Below are 21,760 nucleotides of genomic sequence, written 5' to 3' on the forward strand. Positions count from 1 at the left end.
TTATTTTCTTAAGGCATGATAAAAAGGTAAAAAAAAAAAAAGGTTTTGTAAATTTTTTTGTTTTGTTTTTAGGTGATCAATTGTAATTTTCTCCAAATACAAAATAGTTAATTGAAAAATCCATCAGTAGTATTGTTCTTTAGGGGTTATCTGATGTCACAATATTTTTTTTTACCTGCTGTCGTCTACAGAAAAAGCAGGGACCGGGTCAGTTGGCATGCTTTTTTGTCTATCGGCCATATTGGATTTAACAAAAATAATTTATTGCATTTGCAGCTGATGGCCAGTAGTTGATGGTGTATTTTATGATGCATTAGTGTCCACTTCAGTGGTCTGTTTGCATTTATAACATAAAAATCCACAAGAAGCACAAAAAAATGGCTTTTAGATAGATGTCCACTGTAGTGACCACTATGCATGAAAGGGTTAAAATATGACTGTAAGGCTAAATCTGTGGAGGATTAACTGGATTAACTTGATACTGCTAACCAGTCTAAAATGTATGCAATAGGTGTTTTTGTAACCTGTCCTGTCTAAACTCAGGTGAACCTGGAGCCCACAGGCCACCAGGAGCGCCGAAGAAGTCGCAGGGTTTGCTTACTCCACGGGCCGGCTCCTGTGGGAATTAAGAAGCAACGGAAACGCAGTCACGGAGAAATGAAAACTTGACACCGTTTTCTTGTGGTAACCACTTAGTATTATTTAAATGGTGTATTTTTAAAAATCTGATCATTTTATACAGAACATTTTCAAAGTAACCTGTTAACTCTATCTATAAAATCAATGTAGTGCAGTAAAAGACACAATATATCCCTCCAAAAATTGTAATACCGTGGAAAGCAACTGACCATCGAAATATTCAAGACAATTAAAACCCCGGAACAGCATTTGAAGACATGCTCTTTTGTTACTTCCCATTGCTGGTCAGTCACCATGCAGGAAATCTGATAGAAACACAAGAGGAAAGGCTATCAAGCTATTCTGTCTCCACGTTGTCAGCAGTTCAGATTAGCTGTCACTTCCCTGAGGGGGAAACAGCTGAAGATGAGAGAGGGTGATTTCTTCTGAATAATTTCATGCTTTGACTGGCAGAGCTCAATAATCTCCATTCCAAGACTGACGTCAGAGAAAGATGAACTGGGCAAATAAAGACCCAGGTGCAGTCTAATACATAAATACAATCATCTGCCCTTTGGGAGGAGGAGGAAGGGGGGGAGAAATGCATAAAACGAGAATAAATTCACGTTTCCACTGAAGAAATTCCACTCAGGCAGGTTGTTTTCGAGTAGACAAAAGACAATCTTTATTTGTGTGTTTCTCTCCCCGAGCCGACTTCTGAGCACGCCACCGTCCCGACCGAAAGACCCCGACGTCGAAGGCCCGCCCTGAAAACACCACGAACAGAAAAGGAGACAAAACTCATACATGACGCTTGGACCCGGAGGCATCCTAAAGCCGCTACCAACTGTGGATCACGAACCGGCGGGGAAAAAGAAGAAACGATAGAGGGACAGCATCAGTGGAACAGAAGAAGACACATTATTTTTGTTGTTGTTGTAATCCTTCTGAGGCGATAACCTCATCACTGCATTCCACCAAGGAGTAATTAACAGTGATTTTTAAATGCTACAAAAATAAGATGGAATAGGGGAACAAGCTTTTCCCCTTGTTTGTGTTTTGTACACGTTTGCATGTCTTTGTAAATGTCTACAACTGCACTCATTTTTTTGCATGTATGTTGGCAAGTGTGGTTATCTGTTTATGGATTGTTACGTGTGTGTGTGTGTGTGTGTGTGTGTGTGTGCGTGCGTTTGTGTTCACAGTGCTTACTCTTTATGCTTGAGTCCCATCAAACACACTCTTTCTTTGATTGTTCGCTCTTGTCCGTGTGGGCTTTCACTGTCGCTTTAAGTGTTTATGTGTGTGTGTGTGGGGGTGTGTCTGCGTGTGCATATATGTGTTTCTGTAATGCTACCTCACACACAGCTTGCTCACACACCTCGCCTCATTTGCCACAGTCTATGTGCTTCCCTTATTGGTTTAACCCCCTGGACCCGGGATCAGCTTCAGTCCTTGTTTACGTCCGTCGTGATCCGAGTTGGGCTTCGGGGGCCGATTTCCAGTCAGTTTCGCCCTGCGGGTCCATTTATCTTTCCAGCCCAAGCTAATCCATCAACGACTGAGAGCCCAGACAGGAGAAACTGTGTGAGGAAGGAGTCTGAATATTGCCCCCCCTACCCCACCTCCCCCTTTCCCCCGCCTTTGATGTCTGAAAAAGTCTCAGGGAGAGCAAGAGAGTTGAAGCGGGATGTTTTCTGATTTTTCTTCTTTTTTTTTTCTCACCATGAAAAAATATATCAATAGAAACAAGTTTGATCTGAAGGTTTCACAGTGGTCATGCAACTTGAGTGTCGCCTCCTTTTCTCACCTGCCCTCCCCTCTGCCCTCCCACCCTTCACCCCCGCCTTCTCGTCGAATCTCAGAGCCATTGATAAAATCCTGCCAATCCAAGAGAAGGTACTGTAAGTGACCACAGTCATGACAATACGGAGAAAAACTAAAAAACAACAAAGAAAATAACAAAGAGGTGGGTGGCCAGTGGTACATTCATACAAGAGAAAGTCCTGGTTCCAAAAGTCACCCGACCCAGACAACATTAGCTAGTGCTGGATACGCCTGTGCAGGCCAGGCCGTGATAAATGCTTTGTTTAGAAACACATAAAAGACAAAACACAGCCCACCTGAAAATCTACATCCCACCAAACCCACCCATGACGTCCCACCCAGTCCCCCGCCCCGTTAAAACAGGCTATGGTTATACTTGTCGCCAAAATGCAAATTCAGAGCTCCAGGAAAGTCGTAGCGAACGCACACGGCGTGCCGTGTTTTGCCAAAAGTCTTTGTACCACTTGAACTTTTTCACATTTTGTCACATTGCATCAACTTATATGTGTTTTACTGTTTTAGAGCAACACCGAGTAATATAATTGTTCCAACTGTTTTTGCGCGTAAAAGTGTGAAAAGTGCGGCGCCGATTAGAATTCAACTCTTTTCTCACAGAGCGCTTTCATTCCATCATCCGATTATGGAAAGAAACCAAATCTATCAAGAGATGAGTGTCCAACTATGCTGACATGTATTAAAAAACCACAGAACATTTGAGACCGCCTTGAAAATACAACTAGAAACGCAGTGGAGGAGCTTAGATCAAAGTGTTCACGTGTTAGAATGGCCCAGTCAAAATTTAGGCCTAGATGCAATTAAGAATCTGTGTCGGGACTTGAAAATTGAGGTTTGCAGACTCTTTATCCAGTCTAATTAAACTGCAGGTATTTCACCATTAAGGATGAGACAAGCTGTTGTAGAAATGTGGAAAGCTGGCAGAGCTACAACCCCAAAAGACATGGAGAGAAAGATGGAATATTTTATATATATATAAAAAAAAATGTATGTCTTTTACTTCCCTGTCACAATTATGTGCTATGTTGCAAAGTTCTACAGTATAAAATGTCTGGAAAATACACTAAAACTTGTGGTTGGAGATTACGAAATTGTACAAAGCTCAAGTTGTATGAATAAGTTTCCTGGGCACTGCAGTAAGTTACACTTCTTAACTTACTGCAGTGAGATCTATTTTTTATTTTTTTCCCTCAGCTGTATTCTTTCACACTTTTCTTTGCACATCGCAGCAAAGTCCAGGTCACTTTTCTCCTGCTCTCGTCGTAATTACTCCTATCCTCATTGCACTTTGGAGATGGTCTACGTCCTATTGAATTCATATTTCAATGCGAGCTTGGTCACTTCCAATTCATAGATCGAGGAAGCAGCGAAAAACCAATTTTTGTGCATTCAGGCCTGTCGTACGACGTCCCTCTCACCCCCCTCCCCACAAAACCCCACCCCGCCGTGATCGGAGGATGGGGACTGCACTGGAACGACAAGTTTAATCATAGCCATGGCTACATCTAACCCCATCAGTGGGCAAGAGTCAAAAAAGGACCCCCTGATATGAGTGCTGAGACATTTCTCTTGTGTTTTCAGCTAAAAGGTGCTGCTCCACCGACGATTCAGGGATAAGAGAAGGAAAGGTAGCTTCCCAGACTGCCTTAAAAAAAAAACAAAAAAACATTGCAGGTAATCCAGGAAAGGGTGTCTGTGGCTGGGCGCCATAAAAGGGGGCTGGCAGTGGAGGGTGGTTGGTGGTCATACTGCAGGTGGAGGTGGGAAGAAGAAGGAGAGTGGAGGACAGAGGGCTTCCCTGAGGGGTGGTGGATTTAGAGGGACAGCCAGCCCAGCCCATTATCCCAGGATGGGCGCTCCGGGAAGAGGAGGGAGACGGGGGTGGGTGGGGTAGTCACAGCCTGAAGACGGGTCCCAGGACGAGCGGGGCCAGAGCCGCAAACAGAACTGCCCAGCCTGCTGCGCCGGAGCCCGGACCTCCGTCGGTCAGGAACGGCTCCGGAGAATCGTATCCCGACCCATCTGGAACAGAGGCAAAGAAAAAGAAAACGACAAAATATCTGAACCGAGAAGGACACGCAGACAGATGCAAAAAATGACAGACTTTAAAACAAAACAACAACAAAAAAAACAACAACAAAGGAGAGACAAGTGGATCTGTCAGGGTGGGGCGGAAGACAGAAAGCGAGTGACAAATCACAAAAAAAACAAAAAACCCCTCTTCATCCTTGAACAGCTAATGAAAGGCAAAGAGTACACAGCAGAAAGAAATGCAGAGCCGAAAAGAGGGAGACGAAGACGACAGCAACAGAGCTCTGCAGGGGGGTTAACCAACCTAATTACAGTTTAATCACAGAGACTCTGAATCTGGAGCAGCTGACACTCACACACGCACACACACACATCCGCTCATACAGCACAGATATGAAACACAGCTCACTCACACAGTGACAGCATTTCACCGAGGAGATGAAAGTTGCAATGTCAGACAGATTACTTCAACTGCACACAGATAAAAAAAAACAACAGAAACTTAATGAAAAGCAGCAGCAATGACAATAAAAGAACGTATGTTGTATCAGTAATAATGTAGGAGAGATTTTTCTTCCTCTGTAGTGGAGTATGGAATGATCTGAGGCTGGAAAGCTGTGAGAAAAAAAGAAAGAAAAAAAAGCTGACATTCCTTTGTGATGATCTTCAAAGCCGTGCCGTTGTCTGGGGTGTTACTACACAGGTTTGATTCTTTCAATCAGGTTTATTTTTGAACCCTCCCGAGGTCAAATTGGTATTAGAACAAACGCACATGTAATTTTTTATTTTTTTTAAATAGTGGAGGTGTAGTGTAATGTAAGCCAGAATGTGATCCCCATGTATGTTAGGTTTCCTTTGAGGTATTTTTAAACGGTAGAATCAGAGGTCGACGAGGAAGGAACACTTGTGAGAGCGCCGAGCCCCAATCTGCACCCAGGAAGCCATTTTGGAAGTAGATTATTTATATATATATATATATATATATATATATATATAAAAAAAAAAGCAAGGCAGCGAAGTAGAGCCTCATCTTCACATTTAGAAACAAGCCGGCCACATTTAGAAAAACAAATCAATAATTAATCTGTTACGTAAAAGTCACCAATGTTACAAAACTCATGCTGTACTCTTCGGAAGTACTTACAGCCCTTGAATTTTTTTTCACATTTCGCCACAATATAATCGCAAACATTTATATTTTATTGGCAAATTCATGTGATAGACCACCATCAAAATGATACACAGCTTTCAAAATTTATTTTAAAAGAAAAATACAGCTAAAGTATAAATAATAGTTATATTATTTATTTTCTAGACACCAAAAGGGCCACCTGAGGTAAAACCGACTAATATGCCATCAAAATATGAATATTTAGCTACCTCTGCGCTTGAGGAGTAATGTAATATTGAATATCTTTTCACCTTAATAGATGTTTTATCAAAGCCAGACAAAAAATGATCTTTTGATTTGATTGATAAACTAATATTTAAGCACACAGCTGTTATCTTGAAGGTATTTTTTTGTTTCCAACTAGCCTACAGAGCCACAAACATAGTAATCAAGCAAATGCACATCACACTTTCAGATTTTAATTTGTTAGAAAATTAGGTGTCATTTATTTTTTTATTTTCACTTAATTGTACACTGTTTCATGGGTGTCCAAAGTGTGGCTAAGTGGCCATTTGCAGCCTTCTGGAAGATTTTATGTGGCCTCTGACCACAGAGTGACCTGGACAATTTTTACATTTCTTTTAGGTCAACAGACAAATGAAATTGTCCAAAAATGAAGAAAAAGGTCTGGTTCAACACAAGTTTCTTATCTATTGATTGGGTTCTTGCATTTATCATGATTTTGTAATATTTTAAAACTATTGGGGGTGCTGTGGTTCGATTCCTGGTCTGGTGACCTTTGCTGCGTGTCTTCCCCTTTCTCTCATTACTCACTTTCCTGTCAATTCACTATCAAATAAAGGCCACTAGAGCCAATAAAACCTTTTAAAAATGTATATATTTTAGAACCACAAGAATCTAGCAAGTTTTACTCAGATTTGAGTTGAGAAAACAACCCAACAATCCCCAAAAAGTAAAATAAATAAATAAATAAATGTCTGACCCTTTTTTGTGTTGCGCAACTAAACAAAATTAAATCATTTTGTTTGCGTCAATAAACTCTTGCATGCTTTAGTTTATTATCTGAGCAGATAAAGTAATAAATGTCACATAAATAAAAAGAGAAAAGAAGACCCACAAGCGCTTTCAACTTGACAATTTTGGCCCTCAGGACAAAAAGTTTGTACACCACTGCATCACTTTGTGTTGCTCTATCACATAAAATTCCACGAAACTGCGTAAATGTTTGCTTTGCCAAGGATTATAAAAACATTTGCAAAGCAAAGGTGTCGACTGGATGGGAGTCCTGTCTCGAATCTTCTGAGGAAATCCAGTATGCAGAGTCACACTGAGGGTTGGTCACCTTTTTTAAAAAGCACTTTTCAGCCGCCTCTGTTATCTTTTTACAAGGACAGAAGGTCTCCGTCACACCCAGCGTGATGTGAAGTGATTTGATGTGAAGTGGCGTACGCCACTTTGTGCCTATGCACACGCACGCGCATCTCCACGTCCGTTTCCAAACTCGTGTTTAAGCGCGCGCAGGCCCTCGCGTGCGCGCTTGTGTACGCCTGTACGTGCGAACGCGTGTGTTGTCAGAGTGTGTGTCTTGTGTCTGAAGGTGTCAAAGTGTTGCCTGGCTGGTCTTTGAATCAGAGCAGAGACTGTTGCCAGGGCATTCCATCAGACCTCTTATTCTCCTCTAATTTTACTTTGATAGGCAATCTGGACCTTTGCCTGCGTGCGCTTGCATGCGTGTGTTTGTGTGTGCGTGTGTGTGTGTGTTTAGTTAGACCGTGACTTACCTGGAGGTCTGACATACACCTTCAGCTTTAGACATGCCCGGCCCACGTGGTTTGGGTGAGGAGACGCTGTAAACAGAGAGAGATTGGAAAATGCGATCAGTTTAGAGATTGAATCATTGGTGCAGCTGATTACATACGTGAAGCGTCCAACTGATGATGCTTTTTGGGGCCAGGTGTCATTAGGTTTAGTGGGATGGTGATGTTAAGGTGCTGCGCTTGCGTGTGGAGGGAGTGTAAACGCCGTCATTGACTATAATGGGGTGCATAATTGCTGCGGTGGAGACGCGAGCATTGTAAATTGGGGGTTAATATACGGTCACTGGATGGACTCAATTGGTTGCCTCCGGGTAGCTGGACATGTCTAAACTTCAAAGATAAGGCAAGTGCACAGAATAAGATTCAATGACCTTTGCATTTAATATCTTCCTATACTATTATACTCATACTTGAGCAAGATTGAGTAAGATTGCTGGATACCCTTTAAATATAAGGATGAGCAAACATATTTTAACCAAAAATATGCAAGAAACAAACCTTAATACTTCTTGTTTACATACCAGCTTTGTTGTTTAATGTTTTTTTTTCTGGTCTTTAAAATGCAAGAAAAGAGCATGGAGACGTTTTAGAATATTAAATCAGATATTAAGATTCGCTACTTAGTAACTGAGAAACCTTTTTTTTTTTCTTTTTACCAAATGTTGTTTTACTCTTACTTTTCTGGGAAATCTACTTTTTACTCGTACTTGAATAAAAGAATGTTGTAGTGCTGCTCTACCCACACCGGGACCCATATGTCATGATTTGTTGATTTTGAGGAGGACCCGAAGTGCAACAGGACATTTTCAGACACAAGCTGAAAAATATTTTAACAAAGACAGTCCAAAAACACATGGTGTGGACTCAGGGGAAACTAGGAACACACTAACACAGTCAGTGCATGCATGAACGCAAGAACCCAGCATCAAACAACGACACAGGTGAGAAAATATATACACTCGGGGTTAATCAAGAGAACAAGAAAGTAATTACAGAGGAGGGATTAGACACAGCAGATAAAGGCTGAAGAAAATAAGGAAATAATCAAAATACAAACGGATGAAACCCAAACACCCCAGAACCGTGATGACAGTAGGACTTCAGGTGATGCATGCCTGGGGTCGGATCGAAGGATTTCGGAATGAGAAAACTTGGAGAAACGTCAACAAAGGAAGCAGGGCAAACGCGTCAACAGAATCCAGCAGTGAGAAAAAGAGCCTCAAATACAGCTGCTGGATGAGAATCTGAGCAGAGATCTGAGGGAAGGCTGAATACCGGAGATAGGAGAAGCTAAATGGAAACAGAGTGGATCTAATGAACCGAAAGGACTAAGAATTTAAACCAAAATGCACAGAGTGATATACAATAAGAACTAGGAAACAAAAGATGAAGAGACTCCAATGGTAGCAAGCTAAATAAAAACACAGAGTGGTGTAACTTGCTAAGGAACATTTAAACAGATATCACTGTGGGCGTAGGTTTGTAATTGACCCATTATGTGGCATTTGCCCCTGTGTGAATTTAAGAAAACTAAATTTTTGTATCCAAAAATCAGATTTTTTTTTATTATTGCCAAATCTTGATTTAACAACGCTTTCTTGGTATTTGTCTTTCTTGGCAAGGACTCTATAGCTTTTTAATTTCAAGAGTTTCATTAAAGATCTAAATATGTGTGCAACAAAAAGACAGAAACTGTGTTTTATACGGATATCCTGCTATTTTCCATGTAAATCCCATATATTCAGGGTGATGATGTGAGTTTATAGAACATGTAGAAAGTTTATTGGCGTTGGCCTTTTGGCTTCAATCAGAAATAATAACTCCAGCTGAGTAACGCGGGCCTGTTAAATGCCTCCCTCTTTTCTCTCGGCATAATTTAGTGACGCTTTCCTCTCAAGCATTTTTACAATTATTCAAATTGCCTGCTGGGTTATCCCATCACGACTTACTTAACCCTCACACTCCATGTCATGGATTTGCTTGGGAAAAATTAAAAGTTAAACGTTTTTAAAGTAATAACGGACCCTCTCATCATTATTATTTTTTTTTAAACTGACCTTCAGCTTTGAATTTCCAATTTCTTATTTTTATTTTTAATCATGGCCACTCACCTATTTTTTATTAAACTAATGCTGCAGCGGTATTATTAAAAGCCAATGTTTTACATAAACTAATTAGAAGAAAAAGTAAAAAGTCTCAAATGTTTCCATGTTTCGGCTTTAACTCCCATTTTTGTTTAACTTTATGTAGCAGCAGCACAAAATTGACTTCGTCTGCATGTTAGACGGACTACCAACACTTTGACTGTATATTTTCTCAACAAAGAATTAAGGTTTCTCAAAACGTTTAATGTATTATTATATGTTTTTTTTTCTTTGTATTCTTATTTCAAACCTATGGAGAAATACTTAGGATTTCTCAGGTCTGGATAAATAAGGGGGAAAAAAAGATGGGTTGAACAGCAGTCTGTGAGACGTACAAAGGTTGGGGTGTTATTATTATTTTTTTTACATGCAACATTTCTTTAACTTTATCTCTGACCTGTGTTTCTTGCTTCCTATCATGCCATTTGTTCACTGATGCTCTCCAGCGACCAGAACAGATGGGCTTATACACAGAATAAATTACACTCAGGTATTACATGACATTTGAAGGCAGCTGCACTTTGTTTTGTTTGGTAAAATCAGAGTAAAGGGAGGTAAATGCAAATGCTCGGCAGATTCTTCCAGTTTTAATTTGGAGATTTTGACAAACGCGTGTCCCTTTCTTTCCCCTTCACAGTTATGCACTACTTTGTGTCGATGCATCGCATGACATCTCTGTAAAATTCACAGAAGTTTGTGTTTGTAATGTGACAAATGACAATCTGCCAGTCGTCGTCAGAAAACCGCATCAGTGTCTAACGTTAGCGGTCATGTTATTTGGTTATTTTTCCATAATTAAATCAGAAATACATCCCGAATGACACACTTCTGATTAAGCTACCCATTAAAAATCTGTCAAAATGTGGAATTTATGTATTTATTCATGCTGTCTTTTTAGTCTTTTTGATGCAGTTAGTCTTTCATATGGCTGAGGTTGTTACTTCAGGTCCTTTAAAGCACTCCTGAACCAATGTTCCTGAGCTTGTGAAATTCTATAAACACACTGAGCAATGTAAACAACTCTGTAATGGATCAGCCTGCCCAATGGGATTCAGTCACACTCACATTCACACCTGGGGGAAATAGCTGCCTCTCAAATCGACCTGACTTGAATGTCTTTGGAATTGGAAAGGAAATCCATGCAAAATCCCCAGCAGACGCAAGTCCCCACTTGCTGTGAGGTGACAGAGTTAACCACAGTGTCGCTGAGTGGTCTGGACTTTATACTTCTACCCCTTGAAAAGAAGGGGAAGAAATGTAAAAAAAAAAAAAAAAAAAAAAAGTTCCAGTGATTCAAACTTCAAAGTATAGTGGATGAAATTGAATCAGGGTTTTTAGTCCCACCTCACTCTGATGTGAAATAGAGCTGGAGACCTCAGAGGAGATGGTGGCCAGAGTTTGACCACTCACGCATGTCGACGTGCACACACCCGCGCCGCACACACACACACACACGTGTGTGTGCAGGAATGCGTGCTGCACAAATGTGGGAGAAGACCTATTGTTTTTCCCCCCAGTGAGGAGGTCTGCATTGCCAGAGACCATGGTGACCTCACAGTGGACCATCATCAGGATCCACAGAGCGCAGGAAATAAACGTGACCCTTCCTTTGCCCTTTGCTCCCTCCCTGTCTGCCGTCAACTCCTCCCTTCGTTCATCCTTCTGCCTTTCACCTCCTTTACCCTTGACGTAACCGTTGCTACGTTCCCAACCCTTACATGTTGAAAATAACCAGGCTGTTTTTCCTCTTTTGGGCACTCTGTTACATCCTGGAACTCCCCCCCCCCTTCTCTTCCTTATGCTCCCTCCCTTTCGGTTTCACCTTTGCCCTTTTCCTTGTTTTATCAACTATCCCAGCACCTCTGTTTCCCAGCACATCCGCAATCCGATCTATCCTGAAAACCCATTGAAAACCACTCAACCCCATCAGGTGGCAGCTGGGAAAAGCAAGTGTGGGGTGGAACTGACCTGTCAACATGTCAAGCACATGACAAAACACACACGCACACACGTCCTGCCTGCATATACATATATATACACGCACACACACAAACACACCGAAGGACTCTCTGGCAGGCCTTTTGCCACAAATCACCATCAACACTCAACATGTTCCACAAGCCAGTGAGGAGAAAACGCACACAAACACTGGTTCATCGGAAAGGTCGGTTGCTTAAAGTCGTCATGGGCAGCAGTTCAGACAACAGGCCTGACCGGCGCGTGAGTTCGAGGCTGCTGGTTTGCTCCGATTGGAGACAAAGAGAAATGAAAATTGAGCGCCGGTGCTGTCAATCAGGATGACGGACGTGTCCTTTCACAGACTCACGATTGTTTGACAGCTGACCCCAAGTTGAGCCCTCCCCGCCCACCCTGGACAGCCCCCCACCCCGTATCGTACACACATGTAGCGAAAGATAATCACAAGCACTCCAGTCATCTGGATGCACACAAGCCCAAGGGGTTCCAGAGACACAATACCAAAGTCAGCAACTATACAAGTCTGGAGGGGCCCAGAGTGTCATAACGTAAGATGAAAAACAATGTGTGTGTGTCTGTGTGTGTGTGTGTGTGTGTGTGCTGACTGGGAAAATAGCAGAATGACTTGTTATCTGCGGCTCTTTAGTTTGCCGACTGTTGCCTGCTGTGCCTTTGTAGTGTTGACAACTCAAACACCATACTCGCACATATTAGAAATATTTATATTTAGATTATTATTTCCACGCAGGGACACGGCTTTTTTATTGCTTTGTGATTGTTTTCCGCTTATTTTATTGCACTGCCAAAAACAAAAATTGCTTCTGCATGACGAGTAAAATATGAATGCAGGACAGCAGGGAAAGAGTGAATCAAAGCCTCAGACACTGTCAGTGTATTTTTTCTTGGTTTCTTTTCTGAAAGCACTCTCAGAACCGAGGCAATATTGATGTAACATGAGAACCATGTCCAAGGGCAGAGAAACCTGTCCCACTCTCAGGCCGAATAGAAACCAGTGGCTCAGGACCTTCGTCGTGTTATAAGTCGTGGCTCAAATACATAATCTCCCGTTATAAAAGATCAAGGTCGGCTTTTCCGCTGTCTGTGAAGAAATGGTGTCATGCAGTGGACTGTCACTGATGGCACTCAAGTAGCTTTTGTAAAAAAAAACACACACAAAAAAACCAAAATAGTTACCAACATGTCTAGCTTTACTAAAACAGCAGTTTCCTGGTCTACATTGTAGAGAATGTGATTCCTTACCTAAAATCCAAGAATTTATGAAAGGCTGCCGACATTTTCAAATTCAAGTGAGTTTAAAAGCTTGTCCGTATAAACTTAACAAAACAGATCTGCTGTATAATGAAAGAAGGCTTAATGTTCAATGTTCACCCTTCTTGTTATCTCCTGAGAGTCTTACTCTCTCCCGGTCTCGACATGTTATAAAGAAAAATGGGGTTTCCGTTCATTTAATTTGCCACATTTTTGTGTTCTTCATTATATCTCACTTTGAGTATTTATCATTCAGTAACCAGTCACCAGTAAAGGCCAGCTAATCTAAGATCGATACGTTTCCTGTTTTCCTCACATCGTGCAGCCTGGGTTTCCCATCAGCAGTCTAAGATTTGTTTTTTCATGCTTCTCAACTATATTCCCAGTGAAAGAGAGACTGTAGTTGCAGGTGCTGCTCGCTGTCTCTGTGTCACATGACCTCATCTACCATTTGATTTGATTAGACAATAGAGATAAAGAGCTAATTAATAAATACAATGACAAAATTATCTTTTACCTACCAGTGACATAAAAACAGAGAAACTATATGCTAACGTTAGCTGCCCCTTTAGTAAACTGCACCCAATAGATTGAGTCTCAAAATCAATAAACGACTAATGTTAAGTAAAACTGATATGAGGGACAAAACGTCTGATTGGGACACATCTTGCTCATTCTGCTGTTGGCTCCAGTTTGGAGGGCACTTACTCAGAAAACAACAGCACAGTTTAATCAAAAGTGACATCCTAACCTTGTCTGATCGTTTTTTTTGTTTGTTTCTCACCAAATTTTTGTGTAAAGTGTTTCCACTCACCTATGCATCAAGGAAAAAAAAAAAAACAAAAAAAAAACGCTTTACAACGTAATTTCTAATATGAAATTTTGAATGATCTGTAACTAATATTCCTCTTAACAATATATATATATATATATATAGTGAACCCATCTGGGAGCTGGTGGGGAAATAAAAAAAGGTGTTTACGAGTACATCCGAGCTTCTGCCTGTCCCGCGTGAGCTCGGAGGAATGATAGCACTTTAATTTGATTCAGAAAAACATTCTCGAGGGGAGCAAAGCTCATTTGTGCCACTAATACATCACTTGTTGAAGTGAGGAGAAACATCAATACAGCTAATATAAAAATGATTACAAAGTACCCCTGGTGACATTTTTACCACTTTGCTGAGCACACCACTTATGATATCGAGACGCGCTGAGAGATACATCAAGATATAAAAAAAAAAGTGCGAGGGAGAGGAGAGAGGTGTGTTTATTCGCGCCTGTAGCTATGCGAGTAACAATGGGGTCTATGTTTGGAAAAGTTACTCTATCAACTTCTGCTGATTGGATATTTACATACCGTTTACACATGCATGTTGAGCGCGGGTAAAATCTAAACAGACGCGCTCTCTTGCATATGCATGGCATGCAGATTTAGGACCGTGCAAAAAAAATCCACAAAGAGAGAATGGGCTGGCCGATGGCTTACAGATGTAGTAGTACTCGTGTCCAGGCCTGAACTCGAAGCCCAGCGAGAAGGGCGTGAAGAGCTGGAACTTTTCTGAGAAGCGCAGGGGCCCGTCCGGACCGCTGGGGCGGTTGCACTCCCAGCGTTTGAAGCCGCGCATCCTGTGCTGGCAGGAAGTGTAGCCTTCGTGGTTGACCATAAACAGGATGTAGCGCTCCATTCGCCCGTGGGACGGAGGGCCCTCGTAGAAAGGACAGTAGATGTCTAGATAGTCGTTGATGTTCACCGCCACTCTGTACTCGCCATGCCAGAACCTGCAAAACAGGAGAAAAACAACAAACTGTGGATTAAAACCTCAGTGATTCAACATGACAAGTGTGTTACCCGCTCCAAAGATGTGGATGAAGGAATCGTGAGGTTTGCTGAAACAGAATTTGATTGTGCGAGAGACGCAAGAGGAAAGGACTACTTTCCCTGAAAAACTATGAATATTGACTCTCTACCTAATACTGGATTCCTGTATGATTGCACAGCAGAAATAGCCGGGGTGAGTTTCCATCTAATGTAATCACGCTGTGTAACGTGAAGACAATTAAATTCCCCGGGGCTGAAATTGATTAAACTAGAATTTGACTGAGTGAGATTTGAGTGTAATTGGATCAAACTTTTTTTTTTCCAAAGTAAAATGCCCTGAGATTAATTTATCTGTAACTTTAAATAAACTCAGCTGATGTTGCATAATTTCGATTTGAAAAAAAAAATGCTTGTGGCTCTTTATTCCTACCATAGCGACTCTTATTGATATCGGTCTTTACGTAATATCTGTAAAGAACTTCCACAAGTGAATGACACTAAGACAGCACCCATTTTTCGTCATTAGATCACAAATAATGTGTTCAGTTTTCACTTTAAATAAATATGCAGTGATATAAATGTAAAAAAAATTTGAGATTCTCTTTTTTGAAAATATTTGACATTTCTCTTTGCTTAAAATCCTAAAAATAAGATGGGGAAAAAAGCCTGCAAGTTCTTTGACCATAAAACCGATTTTATATGGTAGGTATTTAAAAAAAAAAACTTTCTAAAAGTTTGGGTACACTACAGCATGCACAGAAACCAACTTAACTTACTAAAGTAAAGGCGTGAGAGCTTTGATTCAAGAGTCTTTTCCCAGTGAGGGAGCTTAAACGAGCTTGGTGGGATGATACTTGAGAGAAGTGGGTAAAAGTGATGTTCAAGAGTAGGCCGTTAACATATTTTAATCCAAATCTGCAAAGCCGGGAATAGTAGGTGTTCAGCTATTTCATCACGCGCTGATTACTGAGGCTGGCATAAAGAAATATGTGTAAAAACGAGTAAATAACGACATGCATACAGTATACTATATAACAATGTTTTATCCTTTCTGTATTTTTTCATCTAGAACAAAGTCAAAGAACGTCTGATGTAAAATGCTGGTACAGGAACACGTGTGAAGACGCCTGAGCTCTTTGACACCTCCGCTCTTTTTGCAAAACTTTGAAAATATACGCCTGCATTGTTTCACCCAGACAACAGGCTTTATCTCCGTGCTTCCCTTTGTGCCAGAGCTCCAAGTACGGAAACTAAACTTGAGAAGTAAAAGAAGTGAAACTCCTGCTAACAGATTCAAGTTGTGGATGTTAATTATTTTATTACTCAGACTTACAAATATTTTCACACCCCTGCAACATATTTAACAGTTTCTGAGCACAACTGCGTATTTATCGTGTGCAGTGCCAGCTTTTGATATGGTTTCCTGCATTTTGATTGGTTGGTTGGGGAAAGACAGAGGGACTGCACCCAGAGCGCCATTCATGCAAGAACCACCGCAGTTTGTGTGACAGACCAACACAAAGAAGCATGTCATTGTTAAGGAGAAGTTCATTTGTATTCATTAGTGAACATACAGCATGATGAAGACCAGCGAACTAAGCAGACGGGTCGGGAATGTAGCTGAGGAGTCGTTTTTGGTCAACGATTTAGGTAAAAACAATATACCGAGCTTGTACAGCTAACACACTCTTCAGTCTATTATCCAAACACACACAACGCATTTCAGATGTTGATTTGAAGATTTTCTTATTAATCTCTGCTCTGTGTTGGTCCGCAAAATAAAACCTAAATAAAAACATTAGAATTTGTGGATTCAACCCCAAGAAAATGCGGAAAATTCAAGGGGTTTGAAAAATAAAATGGAATAAACTCTGTAAAATAAACAGGCCACAATAACACTAGGTATATGTTTTACTACTTTATATCAGCAGTATATTGTATTTTTGAGTGTGGAGGTGAGATAAACGCTATTTAGGTTGAAACTCGTTTGAAAACAGAAGTACGTCACCTTCCAAAAGTGAGTTGTTGGAAAAAGCTGTGGGTGAAAAGGATTCCTGGTCCTATATCTCTGTATGATATTTTAACAGTGTTGACATCACATGTGACATTCATCGAGCCGTCGGTGACCACCTAGTGAAAGTCGGAACTCGTCTCGGCGGCCATAGAGGTGAACCAGCAGCTTCTTTTTGACAAGGAATTTTTAAAGTTACCTAAGAAAGTACTGCCTTTTTTCCACGCTTTATTTTATTTTATTTTTTGTGTGATGCAGTTTGGGGTTGATAGTCCATTTCAGTCACTGATCTATGCTCAGAGGAATCTGCAGGGGTCCTCCAGGGATTAGAGTTGGTCTGAGGAATGAAATGTGGCTTTGAAGTTTGTCCTCTTTCTGAGCTTCACTGATGTCTCCATTGTTTTGACGTGTTGAGTAAGAGGTTGTTTCTGCGGCTGTTTTTCATCTCATGCCGGTTCTCGGGTTTCATTGAAACAAGGAAGCGGTGTTTATCGTCAGCGCGGCCTGGTTCTGAACGCGACAGTAAGATTTGATCTTTATCTTGGGTCAATTGCATGCATTGGCAAAGGTTTTCAAGGTGAATATATATGTTTTCGACTAAAAGCCATGAAAATAATATCTTTTTGGATTGTGCTTAATTTTTTACGGAAATACGAGACACATTTGTCAAATATAAATGCTGACAAACTTGCACCATAGTTCATGGTACCCATGCTGTCAATACTTTGAATAAAACCCATTTGCCAGTACAACAGAACTTTTCTCGTTTCACAAGATTGAACGTAGGTTGGTCTTTGACCATTCCTCTCTACACAATCTATCGTCCAAAGTCTTTGGTCCTCTCTTGTGCCCTCTTTCTTCTGTTCAATCTGCAGGTGTTCATTATTTATTAAGGTTTATAGACTGCGAAGATCATGGGAAAAAAAAGGTGATTCAGTGTCTGGTGGACCTTTTCCATGTTGATTTTGGATCACCAATAATGACCCATTTTCAGTTTTGTGGCTGGCAGTCAACAGGTATTTCAAAAAGATCACAGTGCCACACACACAGACAAGGGTTTCTGGGTCCTCAGCATCACAGATCCTCTGCCGTACTAAGCAGTGTCACAATGTGCTTTTCCACATACTTCTTTCTTATAAATCACACACAAGGGCAACAAACCCTTTGGATGGTTTGTTGCCAAAAAAAACAACAACCACGGTCTCATAGCCTCATCACAGCATTGTGTGTCTGCCTTGCCTTTCACGAGAGCAGGAAGCTAAGCTTTTATTGGTAAATGCTCCAGCATCACCATCCTACACATTTCACACTTTGGCACATACTAATTTGATCAACAGCTATGCAGTGTTTACACAACCGATATCCTGATATTGTAGCAACGAGTCAATAATATTATTTTATGCAACGCTATGAGACTCTGTCCGTGCTGACCGTGAGTTAATCACCTCAGCATGCAGATGCTTGAAACTGACAGGTTGACCAACTTTCTGGTTAATTTCTGACTCAACCAGAAATGAACCAGAAAAAAAGAGGAAGAAAAAGAGGAAAATTTCACGGCCAGAGTAGCAAACCCCGTTGTGAAGTAGCACAAAGTGTTTGATTCCAACACTCATACTCATACTCAGTGTTCAGAGAGTGAGGGCATCAAAAGCGACACACATAAAGGGGTGACCGTTAAGATGGCGGTCACCCCTTGGTGGGTTGAGCCATTGTGCAAGGCCCTTCACCCGCCTTGCCTATTGGTGTTGATTAGAGGGTCCAGAGGCACTGATGCGTAGGAACCTTGCTTCTGTCAGAACGACTCAACGTAGTGTAAAGCACTTTGGAGTCCTCTGGACTAGAAAAAGCTCTCCTCAAGTACAGGCCATTTTACACAAAGTCCTCATCTGACCTAAGCACCCAGTTCACAATCCCAGGAGAGTTTAGTAAACTCCATAAGTTTAAATTTGTCATGGCATTTGTTCCAAACAACTGTTTAGCATATAGACAGCATCTAACTATAGTTGTTATTGAGACGCTGTGTCCCCAAGACGCCACTCTTTGCTGCCGTTCTCTAACTATGAATACTTGACTGTCTCCCTTGCCATCATATTTACTGTTTGGTGGCAAGGTAAGTATAGCTAAAAGTTATAAGTATCTGTGTCACATCATATTTACAGTGTCGCCCAGAAAAAGAGAAAGTCACTGCTTACTAATTAGAAGTTTTTAGAAAGTTAAGAAAAAATAGTTAATCTTATTTTTAAGGAATTTCTTACAAAATTTGTCCGTGTCGGAACTTTGATTTGTGCAAATTAGGAAGAACTGACCAACTTTGCGTCCTTCTACCATTAATAACCCTCCACAAAAGTGAAATAACTTTGAAACATTCTTCGGTGCACTATGTAACATCTTGAGCAAAGTTTAAATGAATCGGTGTAATATCAAATGTCTCGGCGGACATGCGCACCCCACTGTTGCAACCGCTTCTCCCGGTGTTTGTCATTATCGCCGTCTCTCTCCGTGGCAACAAGATCAATTTAATTTCAAATGTACCACATCAAATGGATTTAAGCTATGGCAGATTATCAAATCCTGTTTCGCGAAGCTCGACAAATTTGAGACGCGGGAAAGCATCTTCAATCAAATGAGCATAAACAAAGACGGGGTTTTTTTCTTTTTTTTTCGGGACAATCTCACCACCGCAGATGGTCCATGCACACACATGCAAAATTGAGTTTTTTTTTTAACAAATTCATCATTTTCCTCCTCACCTTGGCAGTAATTGATTGCTTGGAATAAAGACATTTTAGCCTAAGCTCTCTTGGTTAGCGGGATATTTAGCTTTGGGACAAATTATCCCTATAATGGCAGGCCTGTCTCCCTCCCAGAGGGCAAATCAGGAAGTGAGTTAGATGTGAAATGAGCGCATTCATGCTTCGGTGCCCTATCAGAGCACAGCCTGCCGCTTCTAAAGGGATCCTTGAGCAGATCATTTAGAGGCATTGATCCACCGGGGAGCTCCTCTCGGCTCTCTCTGCTCCCAATCAAGTCTGATTAACTACTAAAGGGGGAAAGGCATGGAGAGAAACAGCAAGTGTGATGCACAGAATGAGAATAAAAGCACTTCAAGGAAAGAACAGACGGGGAAAAAAGACAAAAGAAACAGGCAGAGGAGAAATGGAAATATGCCTGGAATGAGGACAAAAGAGGAAAAAGAAGAAGAAGAAAAAAGACCGAGAGGGGAGGGAGCGGACTCGGAAACATGGGGTAATGAGATTGCATTAAAGGTGGAGGCCAGATGGAGGAAGAGCAGATGGAGGAGTTTTTCTTTTTTTCTTTCTTTCTGTGTTTCGTTTTAATTCTAACAACTGTGGTTTTCCATCTGAGGAAAATGTTCTTCGCCTATCGATCGTCCAATGATACCTTTAGGGATGACAACCATTTTGCATTAGCCCTTGTGAATTTACAAGCGGGAAGTGTGTGTGTGTGTGTTGCTGCCATGGCTGGGCAAATGGTGGCCTGGTAAAGTGGGTCTCGATTAGCGAGGATGCTAGGTTCGAAAAGGGGGCTAATGTGCCAGGATACATTAGGTCGCATTAAGCCACTAAGCGCTCTGGCCTGCTGCTTTGACACCGTCTGCATTCCTAATCCACCAAGGCGAGGGGAAACTGCATGTGGAACTGTGTGTGTGTGTGTGGGCGCCCAATGCTGGGGTGTCACTGCACTCCGAGATCTTAAGCAGCACATGTTGATGCGAGGGCAGGTTTGTGTGTCCCACAGCCTCCATCTTGTCTTCTCAGGCTGTGTGTCATTCAGAATTAAACACACACAGTGCACCAGCCAAAAAAGACATGGGAAAGCACTCATACTTCCTTCATGGCTACTTCTCAAACAGCTATCCTCAGTGTGTGTGTAGCCGTGTAGGAATTGGAGAGCAGGAGCTTCTTTTGATGAGCAAAAGCGTGTGTTTTGGACCTCTGAAAATTCGAACAAATTACTCAGGGGTCATAAAATGCAGAAAACCCAATGATCCAGACTGTACAAATAATTGACAAGTAGTTATTTCTTGAAGATTTGAGGATTGACTCCATGTTAACTACTGCGACCATTTATTTTTTTCATTATGTAAGCGTGTGTCTAAATATGACCATGTGGTGTTTGTTTGCGCGTGTGACAGTGATGCAGTGCAGGATTTTTGGCTGCTAGCTGAAGCAGAGAAGCAGCAGTGTTGCTTTGAAAGGGCAGGAACATTTTGATATCATTGACCATAAAAGCAATTTTAATACTGGATATTGATATTGACACAAATTTTCATATTGGTGCATCAGTATGTAAAATAAAATTTCACAGCTTGTGTAAGGATCAAGCTTTTGTTGAACACTTTAAATCCATAAATGTCCTTAATGGGATAAGCAGAGAAAAATTCCTCTCTGGTCACAATTGCTTTTTTTTTTTTTTACAGATATTTTTCACTTTATTTATTCTTTCATCTGCTTTTCTAATGTTTTGAAACAAAATGCCTTTCCAGTGAAAGACATTTCATATGGACGTTTTTAATAAGTTTTATGCATGTTGATCTTCCTAGCACTTTTTTTTTGTTTTCAGAATAACACACACAGTCAGATTTGTTTAAGATGATTAACAGCCAATATTCCAGTTGAATGGAATTAAACATTTTTAATTGTAAAAAAAAAATTAAATATGGTTTTGATTTCTGTATTTTGTATAAACCCTGAGACCAATAATAGTGTGCACGCTTTTTAAAAGAAATTATAAACAAGAATGTGATTTATACCCAGAAAAACCAAAAATAGGAGGATCACTCACAAACATTGTGTTTGATTGAGCTCTGAATATGGCAGTGCATTCGTTGCATTTTTCACATTGTCAGAGTGTAAAACTGTGGTTTCAGTGGCACCTAATCTCCCAATGTCCCAGATTCTCCTCACATTTCCACTGGAGTGTCATCCTCTGTACTGCAGCTGGAGAATTTGGCGTTTGCGTTTCACTTCTCGGCTGCTTTTAATAAACCTGTTTAACTGCAGGGGCAACGAATATCACAAAAAACTAAACAAGCTTGTGTCGAGCGCGTCGCCGTAACGGGAACTGAGAGACAAAA

The 21,760-nt window shown here is 41.0% G+C and overlaps 1 protein-coding gene across 3 annotated transcripts in view; it reads right to left on the reverse strand.

Annotated features, from left to right (window-relative positions):
• Positions 1-674: 674 nt before the first annotated feature.
• The window catches only part of efna2a (ephrin-A2a), a 110,624-nt gene continuing 89,538 nt past the window's right edge, over positions 675-21,760 (reverse strand). Inside the window, exons 3-5 of one of the 3 annotated variants that reach the window (XM_081602936.1) lie at positions 14,319-14,611; positions 7,404-7,470; positions 675-4,478 (exon numbers count right to left, since the gene is read on the reverse strand). In XM_081602936.1, coding sequence (XP_081459062.1) covers positions 4,355-4,478; positions 7,404-7,470; positions 14,319-14,611 — 484 coding nt within the window. In that variant the 3' untranslated portion in view covers positions 675-4,354. Of the gene's footprint in view, positions 4,483-7,403; positions 7,471-14,318; positions 14,612-21,760 lie in introns of all 3 variants that reach the window. The other 2 variants (XM_081602935.1, XM_017302528.2) reach the window with 2 other exon arrangements.

This window comes from Poecilia reticulata, chromosome 22 (assembly GCF_904066995.2).
Source record: "Poecilia reticulata chromosome 22, P_reticulata-male-v2, whole genome shotgun sequence".
Lineage (NCBI taxonomy): Eukaryota > Metazoa > Chordata > Actinopteri > Cyprinodontiformes > Poeciliidae > Poecilia > Poecilia reticulata.